The following is a 24372-nucleotide window of genomic DNA, read 5'->3' on the forward strand; positions in this document are numbered from 1 at the left end:
ATAACAACCAAACTGGTGAGCGCTAGTTTTCCGGACACCACCTCACTCCGCGACGATCTTCTTATGTTGATTTTGAAAAGATGATGATGTGTGTGTGATTTTTTAGTTAAGTATGTTACTTTTTTACTGACTTAAGACGAGCTTCTACCTCTCCCCCTCCCTCTGCCTTTTCCTCTGCCACGGCCCGCAATTTTACCTCGGCTGCTGCCTTTGATGGCGCTTTCTCTGGTACTGGCAATTTCTTCAGTAGGAACTTTTCCGCCGCCATTTCTGGTTTTCGTTCTTGGCGCGTTCCGGGTCGATCTGTAGCCGCTGAGAGTAAAAGTCTCGTCGTCCTCAGCATTGTCGTCTTCAGCTTCATCATGCGCTTGTTCGTCAAGTAAATCGTCGTAGTCTTCAGAAGCAGAGTCCTCTACCGGTCGTTCTTGACCGTTCGCAACCGGCGGCTCGCTGCCTGAAAAATCGCCTGCCTCATCGTCATCTCGGGATTGGGGATTTCGGTTCCTTTGCGATCTTCGTAGAGTCCTTATATTAGCTTCCATATCATCGTAATTTGCGTAGAGTTCTTCATAGGTCTCGAGAAAAGGAAGAAGCTTTACAAGGTACTCTTTCATCCATCTCAGTGCTTCACGAGAGGCGTTGAATTTCGATTCCTTGGGCAAGGGGTTCTTGTTCATTATGCCCTTATTGGCGGGCTCGTTTCCTGCAGTTTCATTCACACTTACTTTGTAATCCAAAAGTTCTATGAACTCACGTAGAGTAGCACAGTCATGACATAGCTCGTACCAGTAACTCTTCTCCGAAATATCTACCTGACTGGCCACGTCTCTAATCATGCTTGGAGAGTCATGGTAAAGTACTTTGAATTGAGTGCTCATGAGCTTACCGTTCCCGCTGAACAGCGTCAATGCATCCATCTCTTTGTTGGAGAAAGATTCAAGTGTATCTTTCAAAGTCTTGAAGTCGGTGTATGTAGTTGGAATCTTAACCTTCTCTGCCTTCTGGTATGTGTGTAACCGTGGAAGGTAAAAATCACCAACGTGCGGAACTCTGCCGATGAAAAACTCCAATGACCTCATTTTGAAGATGTCATCGCAGTATGGCGAAGACAGGGGATGATCAGGAATTTCGCCTTCAAGAACTTCACACCATTTTTTATACTCTTCATCGAAAAGATCCACTGGTGGCTTAGGTTCATCGTCATTTTCTTCAACAGAAACTATATCTCTATCACGCTGAATGTTTGAAATGATTTTTAGTTTTTCGGACAAGTCGTTACGCTTTCCATTTTGCAATTGCTTTTTGACATGCTTTCTTCCGCTCTTGATCTCCAATCTTGCCTGGACAAGGTCGCAAACCCGCATGAAGCGAGCCTTCGTGGCCACCTCTCCATCTGCCAATAGACTTGAAACGTGGTAAGTTGGAACCCCATAAGGCTCATCTCTTTTAAGATGTGATAAGCGGTAAATTTCTTGATGTATTTTGTCCGACTGAGCAAGTACCCACTGGACAAGAGATTTTAAGAGGATTGCTCTGTCTTTTGGCGCCAAAGCCAAGATCCCGCGTTTTTCCAGATCTTGGTTCAGTAGGGGATCATTCTCGATAGCGTATTGCTGGGGCCATGCAATAATATTGGGCACCAATATTTCTGGTTCTTTAGGATCAGCGGGCTCTGTTTCATCCGTATCAAAGACTTTCGTATTCAAAGTGCCAACTTCCACTTTCCATTGCGATGGATAGCCCCACGACCAAGCGTTGACCCGCAAAAGACCCACAAACTTTGCATACGCTTTGTGTTCTCTAACTGAATCCATGGTAGTCGGAGTGGTGTTGTTCAGAGCCAGCTTCAATAACGATAGGAAAAGTAGGTTCATTTTATCTTGGCATCTCACCAATTCTTTGATAGACATATAGTCCTGATATAGCTTACGAGGTAAGTCCTTGTCATTATCAGGGTATAGATCTAGACCCAATTCAAAATCTTGGAACGATAAAGACCATAATTCTTGCGGTAGAAAAGTGTTGAATTTATTGACGAACGTTAAGACGGGCAAAACGTCTTTCGCGTAAACCAGATTTTTCAAATTTGGAGACCTGAACCGTGAGACAATGCTAAACTGGTTTTTGAAATCTGCAGATTGTAACGGCACGTTTGGCGACCAATTTTTCTCTGCCAACAAAGTTTCTGGATTGCCAATAGACTGTAGTTTTCTAGCGCGTTCCCGCACTGCTTCCCGGTTTATGTTTGTTTCTTTGGGTTTGGCCAAAGCCGGTTTTTTCTTCCTCGGTATACTCCTTACAGGCTCATCATCCTCTATTTCCACTGGTCGTTTCGGGACTACTCTGGTTGATCGGCGTCGATTGAACTCCGCGTTTGGGCCACCATTATTGTGCTGATTATCTGACGTTTTCGCAGATGGTTTGAAACGATTGAAGTCATTGAACGTCAATTGAATCTGTTTAGATTTGGGCTTGGATTCATTCTTCTCGTTGTGATTATTAGAGTTCTCAGCTTCGGCTGAGATCTCCACATTTGGAGCGTTGAGCTCGGACATATAAATAAGCCAATAGATGGGCGTTAAGCAGCAACAGTTCGAGCCGGTTTGCAACGTTTTTTGACCAGTTCTGGTAAATTTTTCCAGTAAACCTAACTTGATCTACTTGTCTTCTAATTTATATGGTTCTTAGGTAGGCCTTCAAACTTGAGCTTGCATGGTACCCACATGATCAGCGACAGCGACACGATTAATGCGTTCTGCTAGTCGTGTGGGGTTCTCCTAGCTATGCGAAAGGGAAAATCGAGGTTTGGGTATATATAGTATACTGTTGGTAGGATGCCTGTGTTTTCCGAGAGACGCAATTCAGTGTTACCGGATATATTCAAAATATATACACCATTCCTGATCAGCCATGCAATGAAAGGGAAATGAGCTTTTGAGTGTGGGAGGGGTATTCTGATGAAGCTTTAGTTTTCTGATCGTAGTCAATCGAAGTAGTGCAAAATGTTTTAGGATTTAGACAGAACAGCAGTTTGCAAGTTTGAAAGGTAGCATGAAACCATGAGGCAGACGGGAATCACGCCAGGCCGCCCCGTGAAAATTGCTCCATGACTCCAGTTGAGACGCTGACGGTTTTTTTTTTTCGCAAATCAGCAAATTCCCTACTTGTCGAAAATGTTTTCTGCCCTATCCTTAGTGAAAATTCGTATTCACAATATTTTTCACCAAATTGTAGCCATCTTTGCCAGCGTAATCGAGAATTACTATGCCACACCCGTTCCCTACGTGGGACGTCAAGTCGCTCCTGAACATTTCGTCCGCAACCTTTTCCGGCCAACAGTCTGTATCGTAGAGATTTGATCCGGAACAGAAGTTGACAAAAAGCTTAGGATCCACCCCTGAACTGCTACTGTGCTCAATAGCCGTGCGCAAAAATTGTTTGACGTATGTGGTTTTTTCAGAAATATTCTCGGCATGTTTCAGCTCACAAAAATCCTGAACTTGAAAGGTGCCACGGTCTTCATTTGGAGTACAGTAGGACCACCATGAAGCTGCGATACCGAAATCACGATCTTGGATGTCTTGAGAAACTCCAAAGCGACGGAAAAGTACAATTTTGCTTCTGACCTCCCCCAAGTTTGGGATATTCCCCTTCAAATACCACCGATCTTGATTATTCTCAATGTAATGCTCCCATACGTATTTGTCAAAGTTGTCTAAAGGCTCACCCTCATGTTTAATTGACACGATACAGGACTCCGTAGGGTTCGCGTTCAAGAAGGCGTAAATGTCTCCTAGTACAGATGCAAACTTCAAAGGTGCTGGAATACGCACTGGGAATTTACCATGAACGACTTGTAAATCTTTGCCCTGATAGCCACCTTGCTCGTTGTCATGGAAAAACAGCTTTCCTAGTCTAAAATCAAAAAAGCGTACTCCATTTTGCAATTGAGTTTTCACGCTGTGGTCCTGACATTTAACGGATGGCAACGCGATGTAACACGCAGCGCTATTGTGCGTTCCAGGTATTGAAAGTTTCGAAATTGGCACATTGTCATCTTGCTCCTCCATCCATCTGTGATATTCTACCATGGCGAATATACGCTTAGTATGAATCGCCGAAAGAAAAAAAGAAAATTACAGCTATGCGAGGACAGAATACTCAACTATCGACTAAGTGTGCTGGCTTGGTCGACACTTACGTGTGATTCTTAAAAATGCACAATTCGATTGCTGAAAACAATCAAAAATAAAGGATTACGTCCCGTTAACGTCTCATGAAATTATCCAGTAGATGCAGCAACCTAAATTCACACTAGGAGTTGAGCGATTGACCTCTAGGAAATGATATTAAAGTATATAGACGCTCTGAAACAAACGAACCGTCTGTTACTCGCTTACTAGAAGTCAATTTATGATTTAATCGATTAGTACAAAGTGACATCGAATAGTCGGAGATTTCATTTATATGTTATATGATTATTGAGACATTGAGGTGGAAGAATAGCCGTTAGCCATCTGTTTTTGGGCCAGGGCAAAAGATTGATTGCCGGAGTGGAGACTTTATCTGGTCTCGAGGCCACTAGTCTCAGAGAACCTTCTTTGAGAGTTTTCATCTCGTTCAAAAGTGTCATTTTAAGAGAGAAAGCGTTAGAAAATCTAGCGAGATAATAGCGATAAGTGGGACCAAGACAGGGGCGATGAAAACCCACCAAATTCTGCAACAGCTAGAGCAGAATCTCTTTTTACCGTCCAGGCTTTTATCATGCGAAAAATCCCACGACCAGTCACGATATAAGTGTATGTTAACGTATGGAATCATCGCAGACTCATCGGTGCTCAGTTGTGGTTGTATTCTCTCAGAGAAGCTATTTCACGAGATCGAACAACTTGTAAAGATTGATGAGATTTTTTGTCCGGTGTGTCATCGCTGTCCCGTCGAAATGATCGGACCAGTGAAGCCGCTACGAACACTATATGAACAAATGCACTTTTTCAGCACCGATGACGAGGAAGATAAACAGAAACAATCGGATACATCCACCAGGAATTTGAGCCAAGTATCAACTTCTAAATCTCAGCAGTCACCAAGCACAGTGCTACACGATGAATTCCACGATAAAGACCAACGGCAGACCCCCAAACAATCATTGATTTCACTCTTCCATTCAGTAGCATCGAGTCTTGATGACCATAGTGAAGAGGAAGTTATAGAGGTGCATTCGCTGGACAATGCTTCCAATACTAAAACTGTCCCGATCCAGGATACAGGATCGTTTCCAGTGTCGCTGGCGACCACGGAATCCCCTTCGTCCGTACAGCTCTCTGACTTAGACGAGGAAAAAGAGTTTTATTTCGCCAAGTGTTTTCCCATGTACCGAAAGAGGTCTCAGTTCAATACCCATCATAAATTCCTGAGAACCAAAAGCCGACAGTTTGTCAACACAGCCATTAGCCCTGACTGCACCAAATTTGCTCTTATCACTGAACACAAATGGGAAGTTTACGAGATACCGCACCCACCCAAAAAAGATAGAAAGCAGTCGAAAATTGATCGGGACCAAATATCAAAAGTGAGTCGCAGTGCACAGTTAAAAAAGGGCCGTTCGAATCAATCCGAAAGTGTTTCATTACTTTTCTGCGGCAAAAACTCAGGTGAATATGGTGACACTTTTGAATCTTTGAAATGGCCCTCAGACCTGGGCACTCTTTACACTCCAAAACAGCTACAAAGAATGGGCGTATCTCCCATAAATCCACCAGTGGACAGCTGGGAGCATTTGTACTGTCAAATGTCTGACGACCTTCTAGTCATTTCTGGAACCAAGGGGAGGTTCCGCGTGTTCGACTTGAACCGCGGGGGCAGACCTCTTTATACATATGGTTCCACGTTCCCCATAAGATGCATTGATTTGGATACGAAAAGCTCACTTATTGCATGTGGCATAACAGGTAACGACAGAACCACAGGTGCAGAACAAGCCTTAATTTTGTTTCATCAGATAATCAAGGAACCCTTGGCATCGACGAAGGAGCACAATCTTGACACATTCTACAAGTTTTTGTCACCCATAACCACCACACTTCCTTACCGAGATCCCGTCAACAATTTACAATTCTCACCAGACAGTAATTACATTTCCTGCTCCACAGCACTTGAATCACGATTCTTAGTCATATCTCTGCGAAAAATCCATGAGCCACGCTTGGTGATGAAGTCTTTACGTTCTATCGATACCTCTCTTGAGTCGGAAGGAATAACAGATACGAAGATGTTTCCTGGTAACTCGAACCTTATGTGCGTAACATCGGTTGCTTTTAATGCTCCTCCTATAGTGATAAACACGCGCCTACAAACCATTAATGTTGCACAAAGCGTTGCACAACCAACCATGCTACTTCGAATTGACGAATTGGGTTCAAAAATTCACAGATGTGAAATTTCTCCAAGAAATGACTCAATCGCTTTTCTTGATCGCAACGGTAAAGTCTCTATCATGTATGCCCCGACCCTTTTCGATAACGAAAAAAGGCGTGTCGTTTTAGTAGACGTTGTGGCAAATGCATCGCGCGTTAGAGAGGCCGCCTCCCTTAGATTCAGCGCAGATGGCCACAAACTGTTCATTCTTGATCGAAAGGGTTCGCTTTATGTTGAAGATTTCGCAAGCGGATTGCCTCAAGACCAGGACGTCACAAAATGCAAACAGATCAACTGAAAAGTTGGCAAGATAGTCATATCGTTGTCTTTAGAGTTTCAAATTCTTGATTATTCAACGAGTCAACAAAAGTCTTGAATCGCTTGCCCTTCATATGAGGCATCGAAGAGTCTACAATCAGGCCTTTCTCTACCGAGAACTTAAAACTACCCAAAGTGACGGTGAATTTCGGCCCGCTATCGTATAACCATTCATTGCTGGCCAGCTGGTCCGTGGTTTCCATAATATTGTCCGTCTGAGTATTGACCTCGTCGACCAAATAAACGGGGACGTCTTCTTGAAAAGTGGATCTGAAACCTCTAATACAAATATCAATAAACTCGTTTGTACTCTTAAAACCTGCGTCCTGTATGTTCTTGACATGAGATCTGACGCTATCAACACTGCCCCCCGACCAACAAATACCATCGATATGAGCCGGCTTGAGTAGACCTTTGAAAGAAGCCAGGTTGGCATTCACTAACATCGTGCCGTGGTGATAGGATTTTCCGCCAGCAATTTTGAAAGCACTCCCGCTTATTTTTAGATCATCTAGTTGAATATCACCACGTTCGTTAAGACTTATATTTGTCTCTGGACGGACCTGTGTCAGCCATGCCACGATTTGCTCATTGAAGTATTCACGTCGGAACGCATTCCGAGATGTTAAGTAGGAATAATTCACATTTCCGAGATCGTGTATGACAGCTCCTCCCCCAGAGAGCCGCCGTACATACTGGTAGCCCCGAGACTTGCAATTCTGCAGAAATAGTTCTTTCCAGGGTGTTTGATTCTTGCCGATGACCGCGCATTTATCATTGACATAAAAAAGGAGCCTCTCATTAGAGAAGGATCCATTTTTTTCCACAGGAGTGTTTTTGAATACATAGTCTTCAACCGCCAGGTTGTAGTACGGATTTTTGGACAGACTTTGAATCATAAACCGTCCTGGCGTTTTGACAAGTTTAGCCAGCTCTTCCCCGGAAAGAATTTTGGGTGAAAAATCGTAAGTTTCAGCGAGCTCTGCATTAAATTCATCCACTTCCGATTCGTAAAGATTTGAATCTGTTTTGTTAACTTCTGAAACTAGGGTTGTGCTTTCTGAACTTTCTCCTGTGAACAGTTTCGTGTACATATTGTTCACCTCCGAATATTTATCATTTTGGGCGTCTAAGTCCAGATCAAATGGTGCTTTTGAGCCCAAAAACCGACATTGGCTCCGTGAATGCCGCAAAAATCCACAGACGGGGTTTAAGCTCCGTAGAAGCCCTACCATGAGGTGATGACAGGCTTCTTAGTTCCCGATTTTTGATAGCTTTGATATAGAAAGTTGGTTAAAGATCTGAAAAATTTAGAAATGAGATGAGATGAGGTGAGCCCGGTAGACTTTGAAGTGTCAAGAAGATGAAGTGTACCTCTACAGCAGCGTGATTAATATGAATTGTGGGCCATCTTTTGTTACCGAGTGTATTTTAACCAGAAGCTCGTCCAACGCTGCCAAGTTATTGGAAGAGAATCGACTCCAGGATACGTTATTGTTACTACCTACTGATGGAGGGATAGCATCAAAACTAAAAAAATCTAAGAAGAAACTCAGACTTCTGACAGAATCACAATCGAAACCAGCAGTAGACCGCGGATACACGGCAATCAATAAAAATTCCAAAACTGCATTAAAAGAGTACATTAACAAAAGTCGACTTGCTGCTCGACAAGCGCGTCGAATTGCTAGCGAGCAAGCTCTAAATACCAGAAACGCGCTATTTGAACACTTGGAAAAAAAGCATTCCGAGATTTTTAAGTCAATTCCCAGGTACGATCGGTTCGTAGCCATGCATGAGGAACTTTGGGTGAATTACGTGCGGGAGATCTTGAACATACCGGCCCAAGTACCGAATGCTTCGAAATTGAACATCAATGGTTCCAACGCACTTGTGAAATTGTCCATGGCTGATTACAACGGGTGTCTCATCACTGTAACCAAGAGTCGCAACGCAAACTTGCGAGGAATAAGCGGGATAGTGATCTGGGATTCCCAGAAAGACTTCATAATCATATGCAAAGGCGCGCTTATTGACGAAATCAAGTGCATACCGAAAAAGGGTACGGTGTTCAGCTTTGAGGTTCCCGTGAACGACGAGGAAGCTCTTCAATACACTATTTTGGGCGACAGATTCAAGTACAGAAGTAGTGACCGCGCCGGCCGTAAGTTCAAAAGTCGCCGTTGCGACGACATGCTTTATTACATAGAAAAGTAAAACTTCCAGAAAAAGTCCCTTTTCCCTATTCAGCAGATGAACTGTCCTTTTCTCCCGTAACGCGTTCATTTTTCTCTGTCATGTCGTAGTCGCATTTCGCAAGCAAACGTTCCTTCAAACTCTCTTTGAAAGCAGGATCTTCGACCATTTTCCTCAAAATAGCATCTATATGTATACTTTCCGTATTCAATTCCTCAAATCCGTTTTTCACGAGTCGTCCTTCAATCAAAGCACTGGTAGAGCCTCTATTTTTGAAGATCAACGACTCGTCTTCTTGAACTATCGTATTGACCAATGTAGCAGTCCTAGTCCGCACAAATTCTTCTAAACTCATCCCGTCTGTGCCCTCAATCACTTCAGCGAGAATTCGGCTTTTCTGCTCATCAAACGATCCTCGTTTCTTGAACTCATCGGCCAGCTTCACTGCTGGGTCTATCTCATTACTCGTCATTGCTAGTCTACCAAAGCCAATCGACGATCGAGAACGAAAGACTACTTGCGGTAGAAGTTATACAAATAAATATACGATATTAGTCGGAGGCTTTAGATCTTCTTGATCTCAAGCATTGAATGTGTTCGTTTTGTCATGTTAAATATCTAATCGAAAGCTAATGATGAGATGAGATGCGATGAAATGAGAGTACAGTGAACAGAGTCTTCTCAGACAAAACAACCTTCGCGCCCATCACAAGGATCTCTTAATGCTCTGGAACTGCTTGTATCTTTGAAATGAAGCCTGGGGACGTTAAAATAGAGGTTTATGGCCCACCAGGTTCTGACTATAATGTGATCGAGGACTGCCTGACAGCGAAGCTGGAAGAATTGCAGATCAGGAATATAAACATTGGTGAGGTATCTAGCATCTGCAACTTGGTTCTTCAGTCCAAAAATTACTTATCGAGAATCAAACCCAAGAAGCTCAGGAAGAAATCCTTGGGTGCAGACCGCGATGCATTCAAACTACTAAATTTCAAATTGGACTCATATGCTTCAGACATGGTTGAAAGCTTCCTGAGCCAATGCTCCGGTTTTGTGGAAGCTGATTATACAGTTTTCAAAGCCGCGGACCGGGCTTCTCAACAGACATTAATGATATTACTTCCTCTTTTACGACTACTCGAGGAAAATAAGGACAATGTTGCGCCACAGGCCAATGAATCGCCTTTTGGATGGATCCGAAAGCTCAAATTCAAGTTTCTAGAATGCCTGTTTCAACGTGAAGCTGGTAAACTGAGGAAGTTGCTGGAGCTATCCTGGAAGATTGCCAGAGAAGATAGATCTTTCTTGACAGAAACTACAAACCTGACGAGAAGAATCTATGAAATGCTGCAGTCAATTACACACAAAACAATTGACTTTTCGATCGAGGCTATTTACTTGGAAAACACAACCTCATTTGCGTCTACCCTCAATCCTCTTCCAGCAACGGACTTTTTAACCCACATAATAGACATTATCGTCACGGAACAAAAGATCACCTCGAGCCTTTCATTGACAACGAGAGAAACTGCAAGAGTAACAATCCTGAACCAGACCATATTTAGCCCAGGAGCTTTGGGGAAACTAGTACATTCTCTGGCAAGGGATTACCGCGTTACTTTGGAGCTCAATCGAACCACGATCAAACATTTACAGGAGCTGGCAAAGCGTGGGGGACAGAGCGACGTTTTCCTTCATGCCATTGTTACGGGCATTTACAGTGCGGCGGACCAAGCAATATCCCGACGATGGGAGCTGCCTGCGCTCCAAAGGTTGATCTGCTACCATGAGGAAATATTTTGTCTACTTTTCCTTGATTGTACTTTCAAAGCCAGGTTTGAAGCTTACTGGGAGGCTTATTGTAAAGCAGAGATGAGAGCGACAAAAATGGCATCTGGAATCTCCAAGTTACTGAACGAGGATTTCAAGCGTTCAAGACATTCTAACTTCAGTATCCAGCTGTGGACGCGAATTTTGACCCGGATGATTGAGTTGTTTGGATTATCTGATACCATTGGGAACGCTTTTGTTAATAACTGCATTCTTCGTAGGGCAATCAAAGAGGGCGACTCGTTTCTGAGATATATCTTCGACCCTGCGTTGTGCGCCCCAGAACTCCAGGTGTGTGACACGCTCCTTTGCCAAAATCTTTCAGGCAACGGCCGTTTACGAAGTGTGAAGCACTCACTCCAAAGATCAGTGACAATTCAGCAACAGCTGGATAGCTTCCGACATCTGGGGTTGATAATTCTTTCCGAAAAAGATATGGAGCTTTTCTACAAACCCAGCTCTGCGACACTTGTTAGACTACCGAAGAGTTTGCAATCAGTGTGGAACACTGTTACTGAGAACTTTGTGGGAGGCCAAAACTCAGTCATTTACAAAAAAAGACTAACGCTTATTCCTATGCTTAGTACCATTGAAGTCGAAACGCCTTTTATATGCGCCAATTCGAGGCCGTTGCGCCTTCAATTGAATCTATTGCAAGCTACAGTACTTATACAGTTCGACGAGCACAATAGTCTGAGTTTTCACGAAGTGCAAGACCGAACTGAGATCAATACTTCACTTTTGAAGACATCGTTGGAATCCTTGGTGAATACAGGCATCCTGCTCCAAAAAAATGCACAGTATACATTCAATGATGATTTCGAGCCGGTAAGGTCCAAAAATGACAGCAACATAGTTAGAGTGGACTTTCATGGACATAAGCATTGCTGATCCAAGATCTGCAATACAAGGCCAATATTGAGCATTATTTTTGCGGCTAACCGTCACTCACTACCGCCTCATAGCAGAAGAAAGTCTTTCACAAGGGAAACGGGTGGAAAAATTCATTTTCTCGTTCTATGAATTCTATTTGACGTCTGAGCAGCGACTACTTTGGTGATGAGGTTGATCGATGAAAAGTCCACATATAGCCGAGGACACTGGATGTTATGCACCCAAAAACGTTAAGCGACTTCTTTTCACGCTAAAGCAACTCGATAACCGTTTCATGAAATATACGAAGAGCGCTGTCACCGGCACTTTAGACAACAAGATGTTGTTATCTACTCGGAAGAAGCTAACAAAAGCTGGACGTAAGCTTCATGGATGAAACAAACAATGAGATTAGCGCGCCTAAGACAGCGCTAACATTCGCTGTTCAGTTGTTATCCTGCCCACCTGGGACTGACGTTACATCACGTCCCACGGATCTCTTATTAGAGTTAACAGGTGCGTAGTGGAATAAGACGATAGAGAAACTCATCATCGATATACAACGAAATCACGAATTGCTTCTTCTTCGCCGTGCCGAAGCTGCATCGGAGCATGCCAACAGGCATTAGTGGGTCTCATGATTTTGCTTCGGTGACTTTGCGGTTAAAAGATGCATTAGCTGAGTTGTTAGGTGAGAAAGCGTACTCTCATAAAGACACTGATGGAAACCTTCAATTGAATGCAGTGGATAAAGCATATTATCTTGAGTTGATCAAGAGTATTACACAGAGCAAATTATATGTTTCCACGCCATCGAAAGAGGACGGAGAATTAGATTTATCACGGAAACGTGCGAAGTTTTACCGTCTCTTAGGCCAGGAAGAGCTAGTAGCGAAAATTTGGGAAATAGCTACCGATTGCATTGATGAAGCTGCAGACCATGTTATTTCGGAATTGATAGAAAGCATGGCTTTAGAGAGTGACTTCGAAGCAGCTTTTGTACAATTATGGCCAGAATGTTTCTCTGGTATTTATCGAGTCCAAAAAATGCTCATTACCAAAGCTCTAACACCATTAACAGACACCTTCCCCTTCCTGATAGACAAAATACCAGGTGTTCAATCAATTGCTGACTTTATGGACTATCGGCTAGTCGAAGCAGGTCTATCAGTGCTAGGAAACAAAGTGGCTCGTATGGTAAGGGAAACTATAGAAACCTTGAGACGAGATTTAAAAAAAGCATTTGGAGCAGCTAAACTCGGTTATAGTGATGCTCGCATCGAAAGCCTCAAAACACTTTTACGTGTTATGAGCCAATGTCGCCTCATAGTGATTAAGGAACAGAAATTATCCATTCAGAAGGCCTATATCCACAGTCTCGAGTCTATGCTGGACAAGCTCGAGATTGAAGTCAACGAAAGATATCTTACAAACGTGAAGCGTGTCATCGTTGAAGAGTGCGAAATATGCTGTTGTATTGATCGCAGTCTTGTTTTGCTTGTGAAGAAGGCTACTGCTAGTAGTCTAATTTTTCCTGAGCATCGTCTCCGAGATCTTTTCAACCTTTTTGCATTGGAGTATGGGTCAAAACAAGAGTTTGACATTTTAAAACTGACCCATGTGACAAGCTGTAGACGCCAAGAATTCTTCGATGTTCTTGCTTCCGAGGTCACCAAAAGATTCAAAAGCTCTTTACAGCAGCTCCGAAGTGCAGATCAAATCTTATCTTACTGCAATTCTCTTTATTCGCTGAGAGAACCGTCCTGCCATCAAATCATCAGAGCAAGCTTGAGAGAAACTTTTGGCGGTGAGTTGAAAATTCTCGAGCCCTTTCTCAAAAGTTTGAATGTGATAATCAAGCGCGGCTATGAACTACTGAAGACAGAAGACTCCGGAGCTAAGAGTTATCACGAAACTCAATCTCACAAGGTAAAGTCACTTTTCAGCATTCTGCGCGACTTCGACCTTTCCGAGCCCTTCTTCAAAATCTTTCTGGAAAAAGGTTTTCTACGAAGAGTACTTCTGATGGGCCAAGACTATTTGAAGCTGGCCGCGCATCCATACAATATAGAGAAAATGGTTTTAGACGAGTTTGATTCGATGTCTACCCTAAACGAGCATTTCTCTCAGATATCGAAGTTAAGGGATGACCTGGATCGTAGCACTTTACTGCTCGAGGGCTTTAACTCTAAACAACGCAATGAGATCGAATTATTCCCAATGATTTTCGAGCGTAAGAACATCCCTAGATCTTTCCAGGAGCTTCCAAATTATGACATTGACCTCCCCCCATTGTTGCGACAGCAATGGAGTCAGTTTCACAGATTCTACTTGAAGAGCGATTCTAAGTCAGGACTCAAACCACTGACTTTGCAAAATTCACTTCATCATTTGGAAATCCAGACAAACTTTCGGTTGGAAGATAGTTCGCTGCTTACATTGGAAGTAACTCTACTACAAGCGAGTGTACTTGAAATTCTCAATTCCCAAGATAGAGTGACTGTCCCTATGCTGGAATCTTATCTTCATGTCCCTGCTTATCAGATCGAACTCACGCTTCAGCTGTTTGCGAACTCGAATTTGTTGAAGGAAGTTAGTGGAACATACAGCGTCAACGGAGATTTCGTTGCAGATCCGAGAAAAGTCAAAAATGGGCGACTGAGAATTGTTCAACGTGCAGCAAACAAACCTCAAAGCAAAAAGCAAGTCGTCACCTCGTCCGAGCCCGTAAACACTGAGTGGGTGCAGGATTTGCTGCGAGCTTCTATCGTGCGATGTCTAAAAGGCCGAGACGGTGGTACATCTTTCGATGAGCTCAAGCGCTTGGTTGGAACAAGGAACTTGGGAGTTAGCATAGGAGAATTCAAATCGGCGCTTGCTGCAAGTCAAGAATACTTTACTGTCAAGGAGAGTTTGTATTATTATTTATTATGAAAGACTATGGGATCTATATTTTTGCACAATTATCGTTTCCAAAGCACAGTGCGATATGAGATTCGATGAACGACAATGTACTTGGTGGCCTCCAGCCAGCTTCAGTTTACCGTCGCGCTTTCTCTTATATGAAGTTACAAAATATTACTCAGGCTCAAAAGCTTGACTTGCGGCGTCTATCAGAACTTCCATCGCCTGGATTTGATAGTTCACGTCGTTCATATCCGTGTCACTTGGAGCTATGATGGTTGGTCCCCAAATGATGCAAATGCTCTTGAGATTCATTCTGTTGGTTGATTCGTGATCGACTATTCTCATGAGATGGAAAATCAGTGACCTTAGAGTCCAGTACTGGCTGTCAGGTAACTTGTAGATCAATCCATGCATGTAATTTTTTCTGGTAACGGGATCTTGTATCGAAAGACATGTCTTGATGTCAGAAGTCATAGAAGGAGGGAGAAGCGGCGTCGGTAGATTAGAGAAGAATGCCTTTAGGATGGATCCAGCCAAGTAGATGTCAGAATCTGTGTAATTTTTAGGAGGCACGATCATAGAAATGTTTGAGGGATCTTTGTCAATTTCCTCTTTGAGTTTGCTGACCTCAAGCACATTGGCGGATTTTCTGTAAATTCCTTCCAGGTCAAGACCATGCTTGTCTACGACATAAATGCATTGACGCACGACAGCGGGAAGCATTTCCTGTTCGTACTCCATAAGGTTTTCGAGAGGTACACCGAAGGTTTTCAAATTCTTGCTGATACCCGGAGGAAGAGACCCTGAAGATGGCATATGGGAAACGGGCCTGTCGCTTGAAGAGGTAGCCATGGAAGTAGTAAGACTCGCTGTACGGTTGCCGTTACCTGGGTCTAGTGTAGCGAAATCTTTCTCTCCAGGATTGGTACCCTCTGGAACGACTGCGTCTACCATCGAAGTTACTGGCTTGTTATGAGTCGGTGATGCAGCTCCTGCTCGGCTTTTCATAGCGGGTTCTTGTGCTATGATGCCAGTGTTCTTGTAATTACCGGCAGATACAGGCGGATGTGTGCCATTATTCTTTGGTGACTCGAAAGGTGATTCGTGATGAGTTGAAACAATCCGTTTGGGCAAAGAGTTGTTTGGCGGGTTGAACGATTGTCCACTTGGCACAGTTCGGTTTTGTGTTCCATACTTATTGAGCCCACCTTTATCCTGCGGATGCTTCGCCATCGATGGGTGTTGTCTGTACTCAACGGGTATAAGGTTTTTGTTAATGAAATTGTTGCTCCTGGACCCTTGGTTGTGCTTGTTAAGAAAGTCATACAGATCTTGTTTGTTTGACATGGAAACGGCAACCGATTTCATGGATTTGGAAGGGTCGAAAGGAGTGATGGTGACACCGCTGTTAAGTATAAGCGTTTCCGTCCAAATAGTGTATTTCTGCAATTGAATGGCCATCGCAGTATCGATTTCAAGGATCAAATCTTTCAATTCTGAAACAATTTTCGGCCTTTCCTTAGAGACAAATGTATTTCTCAAAGACGTGGAGTGATCAACCTTCTGCTTAAAATCAAGATCTGCGCTGTCAATTTTCCTTTGTAAGTCTTCCTCCTGCTCACGGGTTGTTTTCGAACCCCTAAGCGTCAGTTTCGTCTTGGAAGGATCAGCCATTCTCAATTTTTCCCAGTCTTGACATAATGAAAGATACCTATTTTTTGCCTTCTCTGCCATATGAATTGCTTCTGCAACATCTTTCTCAAGTCTTCGACTTGTTTCCTTGAGCCCTTTCCGCATTTTGCTTATTGTCAGTAGCAAGGCACCTAGTTCTTCGCTCATTTTTTGCAAAGCCTTGACATAGCTGTTCTTGACTTGAGCTAATTTCCCATCAAAGTCTAGTACGCCATGGATACTTCGTTGTAAAGAAGAATTCGACCCACTATATTGAAAGAAATTCTTGTAGGTTTTGCCCAGTTCCTGGGCATGAACATCTTCCATGAATGATTTCTTACGCACAAATTTCGTGAGCTCTTCGCAAGTCAATAGAGACTGTTTCAATCGCGATAATAATGCGTTAATGGCAAGATCCGAATCTAAGACTTTAGCGATTTCCGGTCTCAGTGCTATATCTTCGTTCAAATCGGTTCTAATTTCATTCTTGGGCAATGGTGACGTTACTCTGTCACTACTTTCATTGTTGGCTATGATGGATGGTTCAGAATTGTCTTCCGTGGTACGCTCGGAACTCGTCGAAATTCGGGGTTCTGCCATATCAAAGAAGGAATTTTGTGATCAGCACGTTTGATATTAGGATTTCCGGTACTGGTAGCGCTCTTTACTGATACAGATCAGGATTATAAAAGGGTGGGATCAAGCGTTGAGAGAGTTCAAGCTCAACTTTACATACCTGGTGTAATATTAGTGGAAAGTACTTCGTATACAGTGATACTAGCGACAGTTGCCCAATGAGTTTATGTCGGCTTATTCGCAGCGTCACGTCAAGATTCGGATTACTTGTACTGATTTTAGCGACTCTGATGTACTGTAAATTTTATACCTTTTGTTTCGCCTTCTGAGGGCACATTCTTCCTTGGAAAATGACGATTTAACGTAGAGTAGGACGGTTTTCCTGGGAATAGCATCCGCTGGATGCAATAATGATGGCACTGCTATTCGTATTTGTTTTAGAAAAGCTCGAGATACTCGCGGTGTACAGTCAGGTTTAGTATTGAACTGTTGTAATGGCTCACGTGATTGACCGTTGAAATCAGGGCTTAGACGCCATACGATTTCTGAACAACCATCCTAAAAAGCATGGTCGGTGAATGACGCTATTGAAGGCTGTAAACTGTGATAAGCGATGAAATAACTGTCAACTATGCTTTCGGGATGAAAAATGCTTTATTTTTATTTGAATGGCAGTGCGACAGAGAGTCATGTGACCAAGCTTCAGCGACTGACACCATCACTAGCGATATCAACAAACAATGTAAAGATCTCCAAAAGTTGGTGACTAGCAATAATGCGATGCGAGCCGCAAAAACTCGCGAATGTTGGGATGTCACGCTGCTACCGGGATGCTTGACGCTACGGAAATGAGTTAAATAAAATTACATGTGCGTTTCTTAATCCTTTTATCGCAAGAAATTCTAAAAGAAAGAAACTCACAAAGCAAAAATTAGTAAGCCAGTACCCAATCTTCAAAAGAAGATGGCTTTTACCACTATTCAATGCTGACTTCAGTCAAAGTCCCATCCCGCGAAGCTTTTATGTTGCAAAATGTACCACTGTCACGTGATTTAACGACAGCGTCAGTATTTTAGCAGAGTGACCTTGAATATCGAAGGGCAGTTTGTTACCCATCACATAGCGACACCAAACCCTAAACACCCGTCACCTGCATATCAACATAAGGATCGATGAAGTTAACGCGTATAAATCCCAAGAGAGAATGTGTCGTCAACCGTGTGATGACACTTCAGAGACGTAGTCTATACACTAGTATAAACAAAGTCTATTTTTCTTTAGGTAGATTACAAAAAATCACCCAGAATTGTACAACAACCTAGTATTAAAATGCCAAACTTTCATTCTCGTCCGCTTCCTGACTCATAACTACCGTCGAACCTTCTGAACAAGTAATGCCGTAGAAGCCCTAACTGCTTTCCGATAGATATCACTATATACGCATCTTGTAATTTTTCATACCACGACTATATAAGACAGATTACATGTTCCCGGTAAGATTCCTCTCTTCTCTTCTTCTCTCCCTTGGGCAAATCTTGAAGTTAGACATAGCATCTGTCTGAAGTGGATGGCGTATGCCGATAGAAACCGTCTCTTATAAAGTTTATGAGGATGCGTGTTTACGGTGTGCGTGGATCTTGTAAAACTGCTTGCTCTTGTTAAGTGTCAAAAAACTAAAGAATACGAGTTCTCGCTCTAAATGATGATATTATACCGGTTAAATGCATAGTTCAACTGACTTATTGATTGAAGAAAAAAATACCATTGAAATTAGTCTTTCGCTCCTATCTGATTTGAGACTCGTTATTCTTTAGCTGCCGAGCTTATGATCTAAGTACGTACTTTCTTGGTTTCCACATTTTTCTGCAAACCGCACGTAGTTTGTTGTTGAGGGAACGCTCTCTCTCAGCTGTCTTGCGGCTTCAACGCGTACATACGAACCGGATAGAGTTCCTTCGGAAGGCCCTTTTGTCGTTCTGTGGCTATCAGCTTCAATCCAGCCTTCTCGAACAGCTGCTTGAATTTCTCGTCCGAACGCGTTACTGATGAATCTGTGGCATCGAAATCGTCCTCTGGCACATTAGTGTTGTTCTCCTTCACGACTATCGTCCCATTGGGTTGAAGACTCTTCTTGCAACGCTGAAAAAACTTTATAAGCTCGTCGTCCGGTAAGTGGCCTACACACCACTGACACCAAATAAGCCAGTACCTTTTCTCCTCTGGAATCCACTCTTGCATTCCAATGTCAAAAATCTGGCCTAATCGTCCTTCTTTTGCAAGCGGTTCCAGCTCAACACGCATTTGATCCACGAACGGCTTGACCGGTTCGACAAGATCTACAATTTCGCAATGTTTATGTAGCATGTCCCGCGTAACGCGACCAATCCCGGCGCCAATATCGCAACCTATCTTTTTGTACCCAGACTCCAAAACCATTCGAGACTTCAACTTCCTCAAAAAATGGTTCGAACCCACAACGTCCATTGCGGGGACTGTTGTGGTCTCGCCATATCCACCTAAAACCCCGTCTACCGTTGCTGGAATTGACGTCCAGTATTCCACAGCATCATTGTAATTGATTTGAGCGTCTGGCCTCTCCATAGCTCCGTCAAACGTATTATACTTTGCAAATGCACTGGAGATGCGATGACCTTCACAATTAAAGTACTCGAATTTTTTCAGATTCACATAACGTTGATTATAGAGTCCATTATTTAACAAACTAGTAACTGGAATACCAATCCCCACAGTACTCGCGGCCGTTAAGTAGCTGCAAAGGATTTGATTTCGTTCTTCATGTAAGCTCTCTATCCGTACATTTTCTTTTTGAATGTTTTGTCTGACACTGGAATTGGTGCAATAAATAGCACTGTCAGGACTGGCTTTAAGACGTTAATAGAAGCCAGCTTTGTATTTTGGTTCTATACTGCGCCATAGTTTTTGTTTAGACTTGGTTTGTTCGATTGTGTAAACCTTCATGCCTGCGTTTAAGTTTGCATGTCTAAGACGACACACATATGGAGGTAATAAGTCAATGACTTTGGATTCCAAGTCTCTTCAAGACTGAGAGAAAATCGCTCATATTCTCCAAGTAGAGATAAGTAGGCAGTTGAGCCACCCACCACCAACTTGTTCTTTTCCTGTCGAATATTTGGGCTTCCATATCCAGGGTGCAGCCCATATTTTCGAGCTTCGGACCCTCAACCGGAGAAAAATAACTTGGAATTTGAGACAATCGCTGCATACTCAAGGTTGTGCTTAGAATTTATCCTTGGACGCATCGAACTTTAGTGAGGTATACAAAGAAAGGACGCTCAGCTTGTTTATTTGTTGATGAAAGTATTCTCTAGACGTTTGGCGTCAGATAAAGAAACCGATATTATTTTCGATATTAGACCAGTAGCGTATATCTGTCAACCGTAGCTGAGGTTACGAGATTAAGACAGTCGAACCCATCACAATCACAGGTTGCGCCGCAGATCTATCTCCTCCAAACAAGATTCAGACTCTGAAGGATATTCAGTGACAAAAAAGGGAACTCTCTTCTTTCTGATCGGTGTATTTCGTCATTAGTTTTATGCGTCTATATATACATACGATGTGATTTGGGTTTCAACCGAATCGGAGAAGGCTGCGCCTTGTCGCGCAAAAAGTGTTTTTGACGAAGTTGGCTTGCAAACGTGAGGACCATTACAAACCGGAGAGACCATAAAACAAAATCCATGCATTCATCCACAGGCCCCCTTCCCTATAATTACAATTTCTCTTTCACTTACCCCACGAGTAGATCCAATCGACACTGCTTCTGATCTGTGCATTCCACAAGTCTTTCAAGGTCTCGCCAAAAGGTCTGACCACTACATCCTGGGCGTTCTGGCCTCTATGATGTACCACAAGATCATCTTTGCGGTCCAAAATACCCTGTACATGATCCGAAACGCGTTTCCAAGTCGCATTGTGATAATGATAACCGTTTCTATCTATGACGTACATGTAAGAAGCACCGGCTAATGACGAAGTCAAGACTGCGACTGATGTGAGCTTCAGTAGTTTACTCATTGCAAATGTTAATCTTTTCCTGACAGTTGAAACGGGCAATCGAGCAAAAGGACAAATTAACAACCGTCTAAACTACTAGATGCCTCTTGGACATCGATGGATCTCTCTTCATCTTCCAGCTGTCCAATTTACTTACTATTTCAGAGTAACTATATACGAGAACATTAGTTATTCAATTCTACCACCGAAAACCAACGTCCACCAGTTTAAGCCTTTAGAAACCAGGAAGGAAACGTGGATGAAATGCAAATGCGTTATGTGATAAAAGCGTATAATCTGTGTTTCACTAGTATGAATCCGTTAGTTTAAAAAATTGTGTGAATAACGAGGTCACATGGCTTCAGCATGTGCAATTTGTGATTTGCTGAGCTAGTTGACACAAGTATACATAATTCTGCAGGAGCTTCTTCCGGTGAAGGATTCTTATTTAGTCACGGAGAAGGCCCACACACTCACATGCGCACTTTTCCAAATTTCTAAGATCTTCTACGTTCCTGTGTCTATCCGTTAATTCCATGTCGTATTTTCTAGTCACGTGATTTGATGATGACAGTGGTATAGTTTCTCTGGGATAAAGTTAACAAGCTGATTCTTTGGCGTGTTCGTTAAGTTGTATACTGTTCAAAATGGTACCAAAAGCCCAGATGGGAATCCTCTTAGTAAACGTATTGGATCTGTTGATATCGCACCAGAACACGAGGCACGAATAGCTAAATCTCAAAATGCGACGTTGATAGTTAAGGGCAAACAACTGACTTTAATCTGAAATTTAAAACTTGGCCCTGGGATTTGAAACTTGACCCAACAAGGGTTTTTCCAGACAGCGTCAACGTCACACACGTACATAATGATTGTTTTATATTTTTTATTGTAGTTAACATTGACACCGCTACAAGCCAGACCATTTGGTATCGAAAGTACACAGAGTTTCACTCCTTTCCTGTCAATCGTTATTTATGGCCCGCACTGCCAAACTTCCCTTCACCGTGTTCAATAATGTCTTCTTAAAGACAATATCTATCGTAATCTTATTTGCGTACTAAATGATCTCAACGGGCTAAAAAAAATTCCCACTTATCATAAACTGCACTGGTTGGAATCTTTCATCATACCTAAGACCATCTAGAAAAACCAACTCAATTGGACAAATGGCAGGCTGTATGTTGCTGGTTTTAGCTGAATTTGATACCTGAATTGGTTTACTAACTTCTGTGTGTTTGGTTAAGTTCGTCTGATCGAGCTGGCAAAGCCTTTTGCACCGCTACTTCCCGAGGTGGAACTACCGTACGAAAAAATTGGATTTGACGACAAGGTCGTATACACGATCTGTGCGGCTTTAATCTATGTGTTTGGCCAATTTCCTCTAGCTGGCCTCGCCAAAAACAGTGGCTTAGAAGAGCAGGGAAGCGCTGGTGCGGTCTTGGACCCTATTTACTTTGTGCGTGGTGTTTTTGCAGCTGAGCCTAAGACGCTACTCGAGTTTGGAATTTTCCCTGTGGTATCTTCTGCTTTGATCATGCAGGTGCTAGCAGGTCTTAAGCTGGTCCGTGTGAACTTCAAGGTGCGCCAGGACCGTGAATTGTTCCAGACCTCCACGAAATTGTTTGCCATCTTGCAGTACGTGGTGCTTGCCAACGTGTTCATTTTTTCGGGATACTACGGTACCGCATTGTCTGTTTTCCAAATTGTTCTACTAAACTTGCAATTGGCTGCAGCAGGGCTATTTGTGACCCTATTGGTTGAGGTGATCGACAAGGGCTACGGTTTTGCGTCTGGTGCAATGGCCATCACCACAATAAACATTGCTACCAACTTTGCTGCGGACGTTTTGGGCGTGAACCAAATTTTAGTCGACAGTGAGGGCCATCGTGAAGCCCAAGGTGCAGTCATCAACCTGTTCCAGTCCTTGCGCTCTTCTCACAAGACCATTGTGGGAGGCATTGTGGGAGCTTTCAACCGTGACTACTTGCCTAATTTGACTACTTCGCTTCTGGTTATTGCATTGGCGGGAGCTGTGTGCCTGCTGAACAATTTCCGCTTCGAACTGCCCATCAGATCCACAAGAGCCCGTGGTGTTAACAACGTTTACCCAATCCGTCTACTTTATGTGGGTGGGCTGTCTGTGCTGTTCTCGTACGTTTTGCTATTCTACATCCACATTTTGGCTTTCATTTTGGTTCAAGTTGTCGCTCGCAATGATCCTTCCTCCCTCTTGTACAAAATCATCGGTGGTTATGCGTCCTCGAACAACCTGCTATATGTCCCGCAATTCCCACTGTCCTTGTTGACTCCACCTAAATCCTTCATCGAATGCCTCACCAGACAACCATTCACCCCATTTGTTTTTAGCGCATTCATGATTGTGACCGGTATTTGGTTCGCAGGACTCTGGCAAGCCATTAGTGGTGCTTCTGCTCGTGACATTAGCGTCCAATTCAAAGATCAAGGAATCACTTTGACCGGCCACAGAGAACAAGGTATCACTAAAGAATTGGAGAAAATCGTTCCAGTTGCATCTACTACCGGTGCTGGCATTCTAGCCATCTTAGTTGTTGTCGGTGAGCTCTTGGGCTTGAAAGGCAAAGGTGCAAGTATCATTGTTGGTGTAAGCGGTGCATTTTCTCTATTAGAGCTGATCACTGCCGAGTTCCAACAAAGTGGTGGCCAAAGTGCTTTGACCCAAGTTTTGGGCGTAACAGGAGCTTAAGAACATGCGCCTTCGCGCGACAAGACTAAAAAAGATATAATAAATAGAGTATCTCAAAGACATTCATTGTGCTCATTTTTAATACGTCTCTCTGGACATTGTTTTCATTGAGTGAATTGGACTTATCCTGAAGCGCAACAAGTGTAACATGCTAACGAAACTAACGAATTTTGCTGAAATTCTTGACCAGACGTTCACTAGGAATTCATCGGTAACAAGACGTCTATTTGGTAGACCCTAGTACTTAAAATGATCGTTTACCACATCTTTGTGGGTATATGCAAATTCTGATTTTATATACATGAGCTTCATCCTACTCTATCCTCTTTCAACATAGCATTTAACATCCGATGCTTCACTCTGTACTTTCCCTTCGTTGACGTAATTCCGCAGCTTTTGGAAGTAGAGCTGTGCATCCAGTGCACCCTTTTGATATCCTTGAAAACTGTGCTTTAGCTCGGGCACATTATGACTTACCAGAGGTTTTAGCTCTGAGTTGAAGTTCATTGGGGTCACGAACGTACGCACTTTGGCCCAATTGATAGTATAACCACCATACCTTGTGTGCTTACCAATACGGGAAGAGCGAGTACCTTTATATAGCGTCTTGTTCCCTTGCTTTGTAGTCAAGGCAGTTCTTCTGTTTCCTGACTTGGAAACACCGTAAAATAGTGTACCGTCCCGATTTTTTTTCCAGGGCCTCGTCAGCAAAGACACGGGAGATTCGCGAAATAGATTAGCAAGAGTTGGTCTCATATCAGCAAGGGTTCTCGGCTATTTAACGCACTTGTGTTGATCTCTCCGGTGTATGATGAGCT

At 43.0% G+C, this 24372-nt stretch overlaps 13 protein-coding genes across 13 annotated transcripts; 5 read left to right on the forward strand and 8 right to left on the reverse strand.

Annotated features, from left to right (window-relative positions):
• Positions 1-131: 131 nt before the first annotated feature.
• LALA0_S13e01310g (LALA0S13e01310g1_1) lies at positions 132-2555 on the reverse strand (the record flags this gene model as incomplete). The annotated part of the gene is made up of 1 exon (XM_022772733.1): positions 132-2555. One exon carries the CDS (start codon positions 2553-2555, stop codon positions 132-134), a length of 2424 nt encoding a protein of 807 aa, XP_022630915.1.
• Positions 2556-3191: 636 nt separating this feature from the next.
• On the reverse strand, positions 3192-4091 carry LALA0_S13e01332g (LALA0S13e01332g1_1; the record flags this gene model as incomplete). The annotated part of the gene is made up of 1 exon (XM_022772744.1): positions 3192-4091. The coding sequence occupies one exon, from the start codon at positions 4089-4091 to the stop codon at positions 3192-3194; it is 900 nt and encodes a 299-aa protein (XP_022630916.1).
• A 608-nt stretch (positions 4092-4699) lies between these two features.
• PTR3 (LALA0S13e01354g1_1) lies at positions 4700-6715 on the forward strand (the record flags this gene model as incomplete). The annotated part of the gene is made up of 1 exon (XM_022772755.1): positions 4700-6715. The coding sequence occupies one exon, from the start codon at positions 4700-4702 to the stop codon at positions 6713-6715; it is 2016 nt and encodes a 671-aa protein (XP_022630917.1).
• A 16-nt stretch (positions 6716-6731) lies between these two features.
• On the reverse strand, positions 6732-7970 carry AIM22 (LALA0S13e01376g1_1; the record flags this gene model as incomplete). Its single annotated transcript, XM_022772766.1, has 1 exon — positions 6732-7970. The coding sequence occupies one exon, from the start codon at positions 7968-7970 to the stop codon at positions 6732-6734; it is 1239 nt and encodes a 412-aa protein (XP_022630918.1).
• Positions 7971-8130: 160 nt separating this feature from the next.
• On the forward strand, positions 8131-8952 carry POP4 (LALA0S13e01398g1_1; the record flags this gene model as incomplete). The annotated part of the gene is made up of 1 exon (XM_022772777.1): positions 8131-8952. The coding sequence occupies one exon, from the start codon at positions 8131-8133 to the stop codon at positions 8950-8952; it is 822 nt and encodes a 273-aa protein (XP_022630919.1).
• A 25-nt stretch (positions 8953-8977) lies between these two features.
• Positions 8978-9403, reverse strand: SHG1 (LALA0S13e01420g1_1; the record flags this gene model as incomplete). The annotated part of the gene is made up of 1 exon (XM_022772788.1): positions 8978-9403. The coding sequence occupies one exon, from the start codon at positions 9401-9403 to the stop codon at positions 8978-8980; it is 426 nt and encodes a 141-aa protein (XP_022630920.1).
• A 278-nt stretch (positions 9404-9681) lies between these two features.
• On the forward strand, positions 9682-11652 carry LALA0_S13e01442g (LALA0S13e01442g1_1; the record flags this gene model as incomplete). Its single annotated transcript, XM_022772799.1, has 1 exon — positions 9682-11652. One exon carries the CDS (start codon positions 9682-9684, stop codon positions 11650-11652), a length of 1971 nt encoding a protein of 656 aa, XP_022630921.1.
• A 594-nt stretch (positions 11653-12246) lies between these two features.
• On the forward strand, positions 12247-14568 carry LALA0_S13e01464g (LALA0S13e01464g1_1; the record flags this gene model as incomplete). The annotated part of the gene is made up of 1 exon (XM_022772810.1): positions 12247-14568. The coding sequence occupies one exon, from the start codon at positions 12247-12249 to the stop codon at positions 14566-14568; it is 2322 nt and encodes a 773-aa protein (XP_022630922.1).
• A 144-nt stretch (positions 14569-14712) lies between these two features.
• On the reverse strand, positions 14713-16812 carry RGD1 (LALA0S13e01486g1_1; the record flags this gene model as incomplete). The annotated part of the gene is made up of 1 exon (XM_022772821.1): positions 14713-16812. The coding sequence occupies one exon, from the start codon at positions 16810-16812 to the stop codon at positions 14713-14715; it is 2100 nt and encodes a 699-aa protein (XP_022630923.1).
• A 1881-nt stretch (positions 16813-18693) lies between these two features.
• On the reverse strand, positions 18694-19389 carry TAE1 (LALA0S13e01508g1_1; the record flags this gene model as incomplete). The annotated part of the gene is made up of 1 exon (XM_022772833.1): positions 18694-19389. The coding sequence occupies one exon, from the start codon at positions 19387-19389 to the stop codon at positions 18694-18696; it is 696 nt and encodes a 231-aa protein (XP_022630924.1).
• Positions 19390-20556: 1167 nt separating this feature from the next.
• On the reverse strand, positions 20557-20847 carry MIC12 (LALA0S13e01530g1_1; the record flags this gene model as incomplete). The annotated part of the gene is made up of 1 exon (XM_022772844.1): positions 20557-20847. The coding sequence occupies one exon, from the start codon at positions 20845-20847 to the stop codon at positions 20557-20559; it is 291 nt and encodes a 96-aa protein (XP_022630925.1).
• Positions 20848-21995: 1148 nt separating this feature from the next.
• Positions 21996-23554, forward strand: SSH1 (LALA0S13e01552g1_1; the record flags this gene model as incomplete). Its single annotated transcript, XM_022772855.1, has 2 exons — positions 21996-22005; positions 22074-23554. 2 exons carry the CDS (start codon positions 21996-21998, stop codon positions 23552-23554), a joined length of 1491 nt encoding a protein of 496 aa, XP_022630926.1.
• Positions 23555-23872: 318 nt separating this feature from the next.
• MRPL27 (LALA0S13e01574g1_1) lies at positions 23873-24310 on the reverse strand (the record flags this gene model as incomplete). Its single annotated transcript, XM_022772866.1, has 1 exon — positions 23873-24310. The coding sequence occupies one exon, from the start codon at positions 24308-24310 to the stop codon at positions 23873-23875; it is 438 nt and encodes a 145-aa protein (XP_022630927.1).
• Between the last annotated feature and the right edge of the window lie 62 nt (positions 24311-24372).

Source organism: Lachancea lanzarotensis, scaffold LALA0S13 (assembly GCF_000938715.1).
Source record: "Lachancea lanzarotensis genome assembly LALA0, scaffold LALA0S13, whole genome shotgun sequence".
Classification (NCBI taxonomy): domain Eukaryota; kingdom Fungi; phylum Ascomycota; class Saccharomycetes; order Saccharomycetales; family Saccharomycetaceae; genus Lachancea; species Lachancea lanzarotensis.